Source organism: Dendropsophus ebraccatus, chromosome 5 (assembly GCF_027789765.1).
Source record: "Dendropsophus ebraccatus isolate aDenEbr1 chromosome 5, aDenEbr1.pat, whole genome shotgun sequence".
NCBI classification, from domain to species: domain Eukaryota; kingdom Metazoa; phylum Chordata; class Amphibia; order Anura; family Hylidae; genus Dendropsophus; species Dendropsophus ebraccatus.
This window is the reverse complement of record NC_091458.1, coordinates 35,393,542-35,409,464: the sequence shown is the minus strand read 5'-3', so window position 1 is coordinate 35,409,464 and position 15,923 is coordinate 35,393,542. Positions and strand designations below refer to the sequence as shown.

Here is a 15,923-nt window from a genome sequence, read left to right as displayed (position 1 = left end):
AGAGAATTTTGAATATAACGTTTTTGCGAAAATGTTGTGTTTTTTTTTTTTACAAAAAAAACCTACTGAATGTATCAACCAAAGTATACCACTCACATAAAGAGGGATATGTCACTAAATAACAATCTCAGAATAACCGTGATTATTGAAAGCATCGCAAAGTTATCACTACATAAAGACAGACAGGTCAGAATTGAAAAATAGGCCCGGGGCATTAAGGCCAAAACAGGCTGCGGAGGCAAGGGGTTCAGGGGCGTAACTAGAAATGGCTGGGCCCCATAGCAAACCTTTGATTGGGGCCCCCCCTACCCCAAATCCACCCCCACCCCTGACCGACCACTACGCCATCAACACACCCAGATCTACACAGGTTCTGTACTCCATATAAATTACAGTGTAGTTACATCAGGTGACTCACAGGGGACGTCTTCTCTGATCGGAGTTCTTCCCTTTTCATCATCTTCTCCATCTGTCCTGGGCCGTTATGAGAACTTCTCGGAGCCACGAATCCACAGAATCTGCCAGACAGACATATTAGGCTCCTCACACTGACACCATCCTCATCTGTATACAAACTGCACATCTGTAATGGCCCCTTTGTACCCTCTTTCAGTGAGTAGCCCTGACTCCTTGTCAGTGGCGCCGCAATGATGAGGCGACCTGAGTCGTCTGCCTCAGGCGGCGCCACCAGCTGTTATCATGGGGGCGGCATTCAGTGGCGTAGCTACCACGGTCGCAGCGCCGCGACGGGGCCGCTACTGTTCTGCCACTGTACTGCCCGCCTCCCACTCCTTCTTGTGACAATGTTTTGCCTGCGATCACAAGAGGAGGCTGGGACTGCCCCCGGCTGACTAGCGGGGCTGGGAGCATCTTGAGGGCAAAAAAACAGGTCCCGCGAAGCTCCGCCCCCTCCGCAGGAAGCCCCGCCCCCAGCCGCGGTAAGCCCGCCAGCGCGCGTGACAAGAAGACTAGAGGAACCATTCAGGTGAGTAAAGATTTTTTTGTTTTAAAGGGCATGATGGGGGGTGTAGTGGTATGATGATGGAACAAGAGGATGATGGGGGTGTAGTGGTATGGTGATGGAACAAGCGGATAATGGGGGTGTAGTGGTATGATGGAACAAGAGGATGATGGGGGTGTAGTGGTATGGTGGTGGAACAAGAGGATGATGGGGGTGTAGTGGTATGATGATGGAACAAGAGGATGATGGGGGTGTAGTGGTATGGTGATGGAACAAGAGGATGATGGGGGGTGTAGTGGTATGGTGATGGAACAAGAGGATAATGGGGGTGTAGTGGTATGATGGAACAAGAGGATGATGGGGGTGTAGTGGTATGGTGGTGGAACAAGAGGATGATGGGGGTATAGTGGTATGGTGGTGGAACAAGAGGATGATGGGGGTGTAGTGGTATGATGATGGAACAAGAGGATGATGGGGGTGTAGTGGTATGGTGGTGGAACAAGAGGATGATGGGGGTGTAGTGGTATGATGATGGAACAAGAGGATGATGGGGGTGTAGTGGTATGGTGATGGAACAAGAGGATGATGGGGGGTGTAGTGGTATGATGGAACAAGAGGATGATGGGGGGTGTAGTGGCATGATGATGATGGAACAAGAGGATGATGGGGGGTGTAGTGGTATGATGGAACAAGAGGATGATGGGGGGTGTAGTGGTATGATGGAACAAGAGGATGATGGGGGGTGTAGTGGTATGATGGTGGAACAAGAGGATGATGGGGGGTATAGTGGTATGATGATGGAACAAGAGGATGATGGGGGGTGTAATGGTATGATGGTGATGGGGGGTGTAGTGGTATGATGGTGGAACAAGAGGATGATGGGGGTGTAGTGGTATGATGGTGGAACAAGAGGATGATGGGGGGTGTAGTGGTATGATGATGATGGAACAAGAGGATGATGGGGGTGTAGTGATATGATGATGGAACATGAGGATGATGGGGGGGTGTAGTGGTATGATGATGGAACAAGAGGATGATGGGGGGTGTAGTGGTATGATGATGAGGGTGTAGTGGTATGATGATTAAGGAACAAGAGGATGATGAAGGGTGTAGTGGTATGATGATTAAGGAACAAGAGGATGATGAAGGGTGTAGTGGTATGATGATGAAAGGGCAGGAGGATGAAGGGGGTGGTAGTATTATGATGGAGGTGTTTGTAGTATGATTATGAAAGGGCAGGAGGATGAAAGGGGTAGTAGTATGGTGATAAAGGGGCAGGAGGAGGGGACAACATGGGGGGCATCTGTAAGGGGGATAAAATGGGGGGCCATCTATATGGGGGATAACATGGGGGGCATCTATAAGAGGGACAACACAGGGGGCCATCTATAAGGGGGAAACATTGGGGGCCATCTATAAGGTGGACTACATGGGGGGTGTATACAATAGGGCATGCACAGAGGGGGGCATGTACTTTAAGGGGGGTCACATAGTGTCAGGGCTACCTACTAAATGAGGGTGTAAAGGGGACAGTACAGATGTGCAGTTTTTAGAGAGATGATGGTGTCAGTGTGAGGAGCCTAATATGTCTGTCTGGCAGATTCTGTGGATTCGTGGCCCAGAGAAGTATTCAAAATCGCCCACAACAGATGGAGAAGATGAAAAGGGAAGAACTCAGATCAGAGAAGACGTCCCCAGTGAGTCACTTGATATAACTGCACTGTAATGTATATGGTGTATAGATCCTGTGTACAGTGCGTCCACCTCTATATGACTGTATGAAGTGATATTGGTCTATGTACAGAGGATTATATTCAGTAGCAGCGGTGGTGTTAGTCACTATGTGGTGGTATTACTTGTTACTTGTTATCTGGTACTGTGTTTTATTGGATTTAGTATACTGGATTTGGTCAGTAACAATATGGTGGTGATGGTTGTGGTGTGGCGGTAATATTTCTCATTGTGTACTGGTAATATTGGTCTCAGTAAACAGGATTTGTTTAGTAACAGTATGGCGGTGATAATATTTCCTGTATACTGGTATTATTGGTAATATCAGTCTTGAGATATATATATATATACCAATAGCATCGAGAAAGGGGGGGCCCAAGTTGACCTCTTGCACCAGGGCCCAAGAGACATTAGCTACGCCCCTAGGGGCGGCATTCAGTGGCAAATTATAATATGGGCGGTTCGGGCGGCCGCCCACATTATAATCCGCCACTGATTGTACCATGTACCAGAGACCCCCGCGCCCGGACAGCATCTGTAATTAGATGCTGGGAGCGGGGGAGACTGTATTCAGTAGTGTATTATAATGTGGGCGGATTGACCGGGGGGGGGGGGGGGGGGCGTCATCCTATAGTTCGCCTCGGGCAGCAGAGAGGCTAGAATCACCCCTGCTCCTTGTATAGGAACATATATATATATATATCCCTTATAGTATATGCCCCCCTCTGTGTAGACAGCTTATAGATTGCCCCTTGTTCAGTGCTCCGTATAGATGGCCCCATGTGCATCACCTATATCAGGGGTAGGGAACCTCGACTCTCCAGCTGTTGCAAAACTACAACTCCCATCATGCCTGGACAGCTAAAGCTGTAGTTTTGCAACAGCTGGAGAGCCGAGATTACTTCTGTGTAGTCCTCTTAGAGATGACCCTGTATGTTGTCCACTCCCCCATATAGCCCCCTTATGTTGTCCAGCCCCCATAAAGCCCCCTTATGATGTCCAGCCCCCCCCCCCCCCCGTATAGCTTCCAGTGTTGTCCATCCCCATCCTACATAGCCCCCAGTATTATGCATCCCCAGCCCCCACATAGCCCCCAGTATTGTGCATCCCCATCCCCATATAGCCCCTAGTATTGTGCATCCCCCCACATAGCCCCCAGTATTGTGCATCCCCATCCCCCACATAGCCCCCAGTATTGTCCATCCCCAGCCCCCATATAGCCCCCAGTATTGTGCATCCCCAGCCCCCACATAGCCCCCAGTATTGTGCATCCCCAGCCCCCACATAGCCCCCAGTATTGTGCATCCCCAGCCCCCACATAGCCCCCAGTATTGTGCATCCCCAGCCCCCACATAGCCCCCAGTATTGTGCATCCCCAGCCCCCACATAGCCCCCAGTATTGTGCATCCCCATCCCCCACATAGCCCCCAGTATTGTCCATCCCCAGCCCCCATATAGCCCCCAGTATTGTGCATCCGCAGCCCCCACATAGCCCCCAGTATTGTGCATCCCCAGCCCCCACATAGCCCCCAGTATTGTGCATCCCCAGCCCCCACATAGCCCCCAGTATTGTCCATTCCCAGCCCCCATATAGCCCCCAGTATTGTGCATCCCCAGCCCCCACATAGCCCCCAGTATTGTGCATCCCCAGCCCCCATATAGCCCCCAGTATTGTGCATCCCCAGCCCCCACATAGCCCCCAGTATTGTGCATCCCCAGCCCCCACATAGCCCCCAGTATTGTGCATCCCCAGCCCCCACATAGCCCCCAGTATTGTGCATCCCCTTCCCCACATAGCCCCCAGTGTTGTGCATCCTCAGCCCCCACATAGCCCCCAGTATTGTGCATCCCCCTATTTAGCCCCCAGTATTGTGCATCCCCAGCCCCCATATAGCCCCCAGTGTTGTGCATCCTCAGCCCCCATATAGCCCCCAGTGTTCCCCTCTGATAAAAATAAACAAAATACAACTCACCTAACCACACGCTCCCCCGTCGGTCGCCGGTCTCCTCTTCTCTCTTCCTCCGACCAATAAGCCGCTCCATGCTGAAGTCCCAGGCAGCGCCATCACTGAGCTCAGGCTGCGCCCCGGTGGCTGGGACTTCCTGTACAGGGAACGCAAACCAGAAGTCCCAGCCGCCGCGGCGCTCAATGATGACGCTGCCCGGGACTTCGGCAGGGAGCTGCTCATCGGGCGGAAACTCTTGTGATCGCAAGCAAAACGCTGCTTGCGGTCACAAGAGTGATTGACAGCGCGGGAAGCCTATGGTTTCTCGCGCTGTCAATCACGACACTTAACACCCGGGAGGCCCGCTCGGCCCCCGGGTGCTTCAGACAGTCAGCTCTGGGGGGCCCAGGCCACGGGCCCCCTGGTGCCAGGGGCCCCGTAGCGGCCGCTATGGCTGCTACGGCGGTAGGTCCGCCCCTGAAGGGGTTAAAGCACTCTTTTGATATTGAAGCAAATCTATCACTGCAATAACTTTTTACATTTTCAGATTGGTGCCGCTGCACTGAATTGAATGGTGCTCCTCATTATCAAATCCATCACCCAATTCTCCAGATATTGACATTTTTCTGTATTTGGTAATTAGAAGCAGTTTCGGACTGGCCCACCAGAGGAGCGGAGAATCCTCCGGTGGGCTCCGAGCTTTAGTATCTTCACTAACATTGACTGACATATGGTTTCTCACTGGGTCTTCATTGGTGGGCCCCCAGAATCATTTCCTCTGGTGGGCCCAAGATACCCCAGTCCAACACTGATTAGAAGGTCCTGTGCACTGGAGGAAGGCCCATCACTCCCTATGCACTGATACCTCCTCCCATCACTTTAAAGAGATCACAGGTTGTCTTACTTCTGGGATTCCCATAGATCACCTATAATTAGAGGAAAACAGACGTTCATGGAGGGATAGTATATTTGAACTGTAGCTGATATACACTGCATATTTCAATGGAGTAATGTAACACAGGTACAAGTACAAACAATTTTAAGAAAATCTGTGGTAGGTTTTATTAGACAAAAAAAGCCTCTTTCTGTACTCAAAAAGCTGTTTTGCAACCTCCCCCCTCACTTCTTATCGGTGCATTATCAAGCAAAGCTGTCTACATTACAGAGGGGCAAAGTGAAGACGGGTTTGCTGAGTCCCATTATACCCTATGTTTTGCAAGTTGGATCCTAAAAGTTGTTAAATTCAGATGAATTATGTGACATTATGGCCCCTTACACGCATCATTTCACACATGCAGACTCATTGAGTTCTATGGCCCCATACACACATCTGTAGGTGTTACATATCTGTGGGGACATGATCCGTGCCACAAAAAAAATGATTTAGCCATTGTGCGTCCATGTCACCTATCTGACAGTGGGTCCCTGCAAATGCTGTAACATTTGTAATCCTGTTCGCAGTTGCTGGTCCGTAATTACAGGCAAGGTTACTATGTGTGATGGGACCTGAGGATGCAGTCGCACATACAGGATCTGCTGCAGATATCAATGTAACTAAATGCATGCATCAGTCTGCTGCTGATCCTGTATGTGTGATGCATCCTTCAATAAAAAAAAAGTATAGAAACATCTGTAAAATTTTCCTAGACTGAACCACAAGTGCCCCTCTTTGGCCATCCGAAAAGTTGGGAGGTACACATCTGTACAGTTTGCAGACTGTCCGTTCACATAAAACTCTGGATTTAGAGGTCAGAAAGGTCACTGCTTATCTAGGAGCTTGGTGAGAGAAGATTGAAGGATGTAGTATTTTGCAAGGCAGCCTTTTCTCCTCTCCATGTTTACTCATCCCCCTGGACCCCTCCCCTCTCCATAGAGCATAATGGACATAGAAATCCTGCTTCTTCTGAAGTGGGGGGGGGGGGGAGGCTTTAAAATTTTTGTGTACAGAAGGAAACTCTTTTGCTGAATTAAACTTTTTACAGAGTTTCATAAAATCACTTGTACTGTTGATATTTATTAATTTCTGAAATATGACAACTAAATGAATTATGCTTTAAAGTCCAACCTGCCCATTCACTTTGAAGAGCAACAATAAGTTTAGTAGTGGTAGCCTTTCCTCCAGGCACCATTTAATGAACCCATTATGGTTCCTCATTGTAAAGTGACAGCGCTGATATTCACATTGTACTTGATAGGCCCGGATATTTCGGTCAAAACCTTAACTTGACTCTCAAAACCAAAACTGTGTTGAAAGTTCTGCTACTCAATAGCCACACATATACGCAGCCAAGTCTATATCAAATAAGCATCAGCTAAGAGCGTCTTTATCTGGTGAGATGGAGGTCAATAACCTGAAACCAGCCATTTATTGCAATGGTTGTGCTTAGTATTGCTGATCAGATGCCTTTACTTGAATGGGACAGAGCTACAGAGCGCTGCAGTACCAGACACAGCCACTAGAAAATGTATGGTGCTGTGTTCTCAATGCTCAGCTGATCAGCGGGAGTTTTAGGAGTACAAACCAATCTGATATTGACAGCCTACCCTAAGGATATATGATTAATATTGAATATATGGAATATTCTGAAAAGGTAACCCATTTGGAAATGATACTGCTTACTGTGAATCAATAGAGTTCAGAGCCTTAGAGATGGCTTTGTATCCCATTTATGATACATTGCACCAACTTTTTTTCTCATCTCTTCTGGAAACTCCCTCGACACAGAAATCGGATCCCAGCTCTGCCTGCAGTGAACCAATCCTCCCATAATCATACTCTCCTTTATATCTCCAGCTTTTTGCTCTTTTTATAGAACATTTCATGTAGTCATGTGAAGGTTGGTTTTAGCCCACATGGCAGGGCAGGGGTGGGTTCACAGGACACCAGGTAAAGGGTTGCCAAGACAAGTGACAGCAGGAACTTATATACTAAGCAGTAGGACAGTGTGGACTGGGATTATAAAGGAATATTCCACTCAAACATAACTTTTCATATGTTGCTGACTATGGCAAGACTAAGGGCTCTATTCCACAGGAACGATAATCGGCCGAATCGGCCCCATTCGGCCGATTATTGCTCGGTGTAATAGAGAGAACGATCAGCTGATGATTGTGTCATCGGCTGATGGTTCATTTAGGGCCAGACCTAAAATCATTGTTCCCCCACCGCGCATCGCTACGGTGGAATAGCAGTGCGCGGCCGGTGACCGACGATTTGAGAAGCGCAGCATACATTACCTGCAGGGCTTCTCCTCCGCTCTGTCTTCCTCCCCAATCCCGCACACTCTAGCTTCAGAATGGCCTGTCAGCTGACGGAGCGCCCAGCCAATCACAGGCCGGGACCTCCCCGAGCCATGCTAGAGCGCCGGAGGACAGAACGGAGGAGAAGACCTGACAGGTAATGTATGCTGCAAGGGCTGCAAAGGCATCTCTTGCTCAACGATCATCGGGGCGTGGAATAGGCCCAAAAAACGAGCGGCGATCTAGGAGATGGAATAGTGGAATAGTACCCTAACAATTCCTTCCATACTTGTTATTATCTATTCAGTCTCCTTCCCCCAGTTCTATGATGCTGCTTTCTTTTAGTTATAATCAGTTCATAGATAGAAAGAGTCGGCACTACTACGGCTTCTATTATAGTAATAGCCTCACCAGCTGCTCATAGATAGGTATGCTCTCTCATGTAGCTGTAACCTTATGCTGTGCAACAATCGGATAAAGTTCAGTAGCAATTCATATAGCACTAAGCAAAGGAAAGAAAAATCCGAGTGCACTCACCGGTTGGGTGAAGAAATATTTCCTTTATTCAATTCTTCCATGCGTATAAGCGTGATGTAAATTCAGGGGGAGAGGGACGCCAACACCTTCCACCAAGGATGACAGCTGTTTCACGCCTCCTAATCGGCGCTTCTTCAGATCCCGCCCCTTCAGTCACGTCACCTCATATAGTCACATGGCGTGACGTGTCAGAATGGTGGGCGTTACAATGTGTTTTAAAAACATCAGAAAATTTTACTATTATGCATATAAAAAAGATACATAAAATTCAAGACAAGTGATTACAAGAACATACTTAGGTCAGTACGGTCATTCAGGCCCATCTGACCTTGTGCGTTAGTAGCGAGTATCAGACGCGATTCACATTGGAGTAACTGCCGATTGGCATCTCCATACCCTTTGTGATATATTCGTTTTAATCCCATATATTTAAGATCTCTCACGTCTCCTTTGTGCTTTTCATTCATATGATCTATTAGACGTGGTGCACCACCATGTGACTATATGAGGTGACGTGACTGAAGGGGCGGGATCTGAAGAAGCGCCGATTAGGAGGCGTGAAACAGCTGTCATCCTTGGTGGAAGGTGTTGGCGTCCCTCTCCCCCTGAATTTACATCACGCTTATACGCATGGAAGAATTGAATAAAGGAAATATTTCTTCACCCAACCGGTGAGTGCACTCGGATTTTTCTTTCCTTTGCTTAGTGCTTTCTTTTAGTTATGTTCGAGCGGAATATCCCTTTAAGCAAGTGGCTATGAGGAACTACAGCAAAACACAGGCAGATGTGTTGTTGTTTTTGTAAGAAAGCAGCAATGTTTTTCTGATCATGGATAACCCTTTTAAATGGGAAATGTCTGTCATTATGCATGCACTGCTGTAAAATCTCATGACAGCATAGAATCACTGCACTGGGAATAAATCTTCCTCAGGATACAGACACAAGGTTTTATGTCTCCTAAAGTTAAAGGGGTTATCCAGCACTACAAAAACATGGCCACTTTCTTCCAGAGACAGACCCACTCTTGTCTCCAGCTTGGGCAGGGTTTTGTTGCTCAGTTCCATTGAAGTGAATGGAGCTTAAAGGGGTTATCCACTGCTACAAAAACATGGCCACTTTCTTTCAGAGACAACACGACTCTTGACTCCAGTTCGGGTGTGGTTTGCAATTAAGCTCCATTCACTTCAATGGAACTGAGCAGCAAAACCCCACCCATGCTGGAGACAAGAGTGGTGCTGTCTCTGGATGAAAGTGGCCATGTTTTTGTAGAGCTGGATAACCCCTTTAATTGCAAACTGCACCTGAACTGGAGACAAGAGTCGTGTTGTCTCTGAAAGTGGCCATGTTTTTGTAGCACTGGATAACCCCTTTAACACAAATAACAGAGGTTGGGTCATTAATAACCACATAAAGGGGAACTACCAGTAGGTTAGACAAATCTAACCTGCTCATAGCCCCCTATAGCACTGGGGACGCTGAGGAGGAAGGTATGTGTCTTACCAGCACCAGTCCTGCGGTTATAGTCGCTCCGGAGCATCCTTAGGAGCACTGCCGCATCATCCAGCCAGTCCCTTCTAATGATAAACAATGGAGGGGGTGGGGCAGATGATGTGGCAATGCTCTTAATGGTGTTCCGGAGCAAATTTTACCCTGAATGACAGCATGGGACCAGTGCCAAGGAGGAAGGTACAAGACATACCTTCCTCCTCAGCGTCCCCGGCGCTATAGGGAGCTACCAGCAGGTTAGAGTCCTCTAGACTGATGAGAGTTCCCCTTTAAAGGAAATCAATAAAATAAAATTTCTGCCATAGTGATTATATATATATATATATATATATATATATATATATATATATGACATCAATGTCTAGTTTGTGGAGACCAAGCTGGTGTGAGGCTAGGTTCACACTGCATTGTGTTTTCTTCTCGTGTACACATTTTGGGGGAAATTTATCAAACATGATGTAAAGTGAAACTGGCTCAGTTGCCCCCGGCAACCAATCAGATTCCACCTTTCATTTTCCAAAGAGTCTGTGAGGAATGAAAGGTGGAATCTGATTGGTTGCTAGGGGCAACGGAGCCAGTTTCTCTTTACACCATGTTTGATAAAGCTCCCCCTTTATCTTCTTGAAACAGAGACGTTATGTGTTAAAGCAAACACTGACCTCTTTGGTGTAACATGGTCAAACAGATTGTTTCTGTTTGTTTAGGTTTCATTGGCTTCCATTTTGTTCCTTTTTTTTGCTGTATAGTAGAGCATAGCAGTCTCCACTAATGTGTCCAGAAAAAAAACTCCATAAAGTTTTTATAATGTAATTCAATGGGAAACAGATCCCACTGTAACGCATATAGTAGAAACCATTGTTTGCATCCATTTGTTATATGATACATTTGTATCCTCGTCAAGCGTATAAAAGCGAGTACGTTTAATGTAAAAAAAAAAGTGAACCTAACCTAAGGGCTGCATTCACACGTTCCTTGTTGTGCACAGAACACGGATGTGGAATGCATGTAACGGACTTCTCCCCCGCTAGGGCAGCATCTGTGATAAGATGCTGGGAGTGGGGGAACTGTACAGATATGTGTCACGCTGTAATGATGGCGCCATGCAGCTGATACATTACAGCGCGGCGCATATGCATACAGTTCCCCCGCTCCCAGAATCTTATCACAGATGCTGCCCGGGCGGGGGAGAAGTCCATTACATGCAATCCACGTCCGTGTTCCATGCAGAACACAGAACGTGTGAATGCAGCTTAACACCATGATCCCTCTCTGTAAAGTGCAGCAGCCCCTTCACCGTTTCCCAATACAGACACCACTCCTGACTGGACAATGTATATAATCTGCATCTGGACCCTTTAAATTTGATTGGACTAAGGGTCCTATTAGAGAAAACGATTGCAAGCGCCCATGATACACGAAACGACAGTCGTTAGTTACAATCACGTAATTACGATTGTTTGTATTCTCTAGCATAGGAATGATTGTAGTAACAAACTAGCAATGTGAACATACACTGAAGACTAGTGAACGATTACCAATGATTTTATGGTCAGCTCTAAAGATGCGATCGGCGTACAAGCAAGTTTTCGTTAGTCGTTTGATCATTGCCTGCATACACACGGAAAGATTATTGCCCAAATTAGAATGATATTTTATCGCACAATAATTCTTCTGTGTAATAGGGCCCTTAGTTGCAATGCAGAACCAGTCCAGGAGTGGTGCTAATCAACCTGCCATTAGTATTATTGGTAAAAAAAAATGTATGTATATATATATATCAATATAATATATAATATTTATATATAATATAATAATAAATAATAATAATAGTAATAACCTATATAATATATATATATACACACACACACAGAATATATATATATATATATATATATATATATATATATATATCTTGTGGTCGCTGACCGGCACAGTGATGTTTTTTGGTTAGGGACTCGTGTATCAGAAGACCTGCACGTTGGTACATGAGGCAATATGGTTTGGCCAAATTTTATACTAACTTCTGATGTTGGTTTTAAATGTAGCTGAATAATCTTTCGTGTCAGCCATGGGTGCGATGTGCAGCCATTTCTGTCTTTTTGGCTTGTATATATATATATATATATATATATATATATATATATATATATATATATATATATATTTCCAAATAGAAACTAAAAAAGGCAAAATAAAAAATAATGAATGTCTATGATTAACAAAAAAATCCTGATTCGTTATGATCATTTTACAGCTACCAAAGTTATCCCTGAGTATTTCTCATCTGACCAATATTTCCATGGAACCTCTGATCTCTCCTTATCGATCTAGGATTTAGAGATCTAGGAGGTTTCTAGGTGCAGGACTGCCAAGTATCTCTTGGAAGGGATTCTTGGCTCAGTTGTCACAACATGTCATGTAAGGGGTTAACAAGTTATAAGATCCCCCTCAATTAGCTTTTTTTTTCTATCACACTGCAGTAGATCCGGGGACGCGCAGCAGTCGGGTCCGCGCGATCAGGGGGGAGGGGGCGCGCGCACACGTGCACGCGACCGACTCTCAGTCCTTTCTGCCTCTCGGAGGCAGCGGCAGCTGTGACCGCTATGTGCGCCGGGCGAGGAGCCCTATGTGACAGCCCGAGCCGCGCCAGCCATCCACCTGCAGCCCCCTGCATCCTGCAGGAAGCCCCACAGGCCACCGTCACCCTGCAGGAGGAGAGGATGCAGGGACAGCGGGCACACTGGACTCTCTCAGGACCATAGGACATCAGCAGCCGGGGACCCAAGCCATTGCATTTCAAGGTGACTACATTGTGAGCTGCTCATTGTATGTAGCATCCCCCACCACCTCCTCCTCCTCCTCTCTTATACAGAGGGTCTCATGCATGGAAGCTGTGCATCCTCTTACCCATCCCCATAGCCTTGTATATACCAGGGAGGAGATGGGTTATCCATTTTTTATGTTTTTGTGCAGACCATGTCATCATAATATATATATATATATATATATATATATATATATATATATATATATATATATATATATAAAAAATCATATAGTGAACCCATCCCCCTTATGCACTAATCTGCCCAATTTTGCATTAGTTGTCATCCTTAAAGGTGTCAGATGGCTTCTCCCAATGGGTCGCCAAACGATTTGAGCATCGGCCTGACCCTTTCCCGCTGGGCGAATACATTATTTCATCCCTATATAGGTGATATATGCCGAGTGCACTGTACAATCTGTAGCGTACACGTCTGTATCATTGAAATATTTAAGACGTATAGGGAGCTGTCCCATTTACGTTCCCCCTCCATGTCCCCCCCTCCCCAATGTCATGAACGATCCCTTAGCCTCCTTGCTTCCGTGTATGTCAGACCCGGCAGACGATTGCATGTTCTCCATCTCCGCTGCTCTACATTAAAGCCTTGTCTTTTTATTGAAGAAGGTTAAAATGAATGAAGATACGAAGGTTAATCTAAGCTGGCTGCCTCAGGATCCTATAGATGCCAGTTCTCTAGAGAATATCTCAGCTGCGGACTCCCCCCTGCTAAAGCCCGAGCTCATAGTAAACCCATGGGATATAGTCCTGTGCACATCGGGAACCTTAATCTCCTGCGAAAATGCTATTGTGGTCCTTATCATCTTCCATAACCCAAGCCTACGAGCCCCAATGTTCCTTCTCATTGGGAGTTTGGCCCTGGCGGACCTCTTGGCCGGTGTTGGACTAATAGTCAATTTTATTTTTGCATATCTACTACAATCGGAAGCGGCGAAACTGGTCACGGTGGGACTGATAGCCGCATCTTTTTGTGCCTCTGTGTGCAGCTTGCTGGCCATCACGGTCGACCGGTACCTATCACTCTATTATGCTTTGACGTATAACTCGGAAAGGACAGTCACTTTCACCTACGTCATGCTCGTTTTCCTATGGGGAGCCTCTACGTGCGTTGGTCTGCTGCCTATAATGGGCTGGAATTGCCTTAAGGATGAATCAACGTGTAGCGTCATCAGGCCGCTCACCAAAAATAATGCTGCTGCCCTTTCGGTTTCCTTTTTGCTTATGTTTGCACTTATGCTCCAGTTGTACATTCAGATCTGCAAAATAGTCATGAGGCACGCTCATCAGATCGCCTTACAGCACCATTTCTTGGCCACTTCTCACTACGTCACCACCCGCAAAGGAGTATCAACCTTGGCCATCATCTTGGGGACGTTTGCAGCCTGCTGGATGCCTTTCACTCTGTATTCACTGATAGCAGATTACACCTACCCTTCCATCTATACCTACGCCACGCTATTGCCGGCCACCTACAACTCTGTGATCAACCCCGTCATCTATGCTTTCCGGAACCAGGAAATCCAGAAAGCCTTGTGGTTGATCTGCTGTGGTTGTATCCCACCGAGCGTGTCTCAGAGAGCCCGGTCGCCCAGTGACGTATGATTATATACGGCGTTCACGTGTCAGGTGGAGTCTTCATTTTACGTAAATACGCAAAAAAAGAAAAAAAAACAGAATAGATACGCTTGGGATTGATGTGCTCGATAACACTCGGACGTGGCATTAAAGTGATCATTCCATTTCATAAATGGAAATCAATCTATTTATTAAGTCAAGGCGCTATTGTGCAATATCTATTTAAAGAGCTAATGTTGTAACACTATCTGAGGTGTCATTTACTCAGGTTTTGTGGTTTTTCAGAATGATATAATTGATGTGTTCCTCTTTGTAAGTCTATAGCAATTATAACAGTGGTTTTCCTAAGCCTGGTCCTCGAGTCATCACTAGAAGCCACATCTCAAAGGCTTTGTACCCTTGAGGTTACCCTTACGTCTGTTGATGGTAGAAGTTCAACGTTGTCCTGTATAGAGTTCCCTAAAGATGGTGAAAGGGTAGCGAACAAGGGACATGGTAAATGGCCATGATGGTGGACATATCATGTGTGCAATATGTGCCTAAGGACCTAGTAGATGTCATGACTAGTGTTGAGTGAACTTGCCAAACTGAACCCGAATGCTTGGCGTTTGACTCCCAGCGACTGGAGATGTTGCAGTGGTGTTGCCAAATTGAGTTTCGCAACTTTCTCCAAACTCAAATTCTCTGCATTTGACTCCTGGCAGCTGGAGAAGTTAGATGCTGCCCTAGGGAGTCTTGAAAAACATGGATATAGCCAGGCTGTATCCATGTTTTCCAGGACTCCCTAGGGCGGCACCCAACTTCTCAAGCTGCCGGGAGTAAAATGCAGAGTATTTGGGATCGGAGAATGTTGCCAAACTCAACCAATTCGGCAACACCACTTAACATGCAACATCTCCAGTCACTGGGAATCAAATGCCGAGCATTCGGGTTCAGTTTGGCAAGTTCACTCAACACTAGTCAATGTAATGTAAGATATTGGAGTAGAAGGGACCAATATATATCATTCTTGCACAGAAGCCCTCTACTGTCTGTCCCAATGTCATGCCATCCTTTTCTCCTTCAAGACGTAGGAAGAGCAAAAAAAAAAGCTCTTGGGGCTCACTCTTCTATACCAACTCGCCATCATCCGACTACTACTCCTAGATGCTTGAGGACCAGTGCTGAATACTCTTACTATATGATTGCTAGACAACAAGAATCACAAGATCCAATCCCACTTAGAAGACATCTTCTGCAGTGTAAGGAGATGTTTACACCCACTGTATATTCTGCAGATTCAATGCCGTGTTCAGCTATTTATTTACATTGATTTACACAGCGTCAAGTTGGCAGCGTATAACGTAGGTGTGAACATACCCGTAGGGTGGATTCACATTTAGTTGCAGAAATTTTGTTCATCTGAATGGGGATGCTTCCACTGCAAACACGTTTAGATGAACAGGGTAAATCCACCCTGATACAGCTAGGCACTTTTTTTTTTTATGTTTGTGTGTATGTGTGTGTCAAGTGTATATTATGTTATATAGATGATATACATATCTTTAATGAATGACTAAATGCCAAAATCAGAATAGCACAAGCA

General features: G+C 46.2%; 2 protein-coding genes across 4 annotated transcripts in view; one reads left to right on the top strand and one right to left on the bottom strand.

The window, feature by feature from the left end:
• RPL21 (ribosomal protein L21) overlaps positions 1–15,923 on the bottom strand; it is a 407,337-nt gene that overhangs the window by 175,406 nt on the left and 216,008 nt on the right. The window lies entirely within an intron of this gene.
• GPR12 (G protein-coupled receptor 12) lies at positions 12,505–14,896 on the top strand. Its single transcript, XM_069972061.1, has 2 exons — positions 12,505–12,722; positions 13,367–14,896. The coding sequence occupies exon 2, from the start codon at positions 13,376–13,378 to the stop codon at positions 14,363–14,365; it is 990 nt and encodes a 329-aa protein (XP_069828162.1). The 5' UTR covers positions 12,505–12,722; positions 13,367–13,375; the 3' UTR covers positions 14,366–14,896.

Excerpts from the sequence above, each read along its gene's own strand:
- GPR12 (XM_069972061.1), top strand. The coding sequence starts at position 13,376 with ATGAATGAAGATACGAAGGTTAATCTAAGCTGGCTGCCTCAGGATCCT.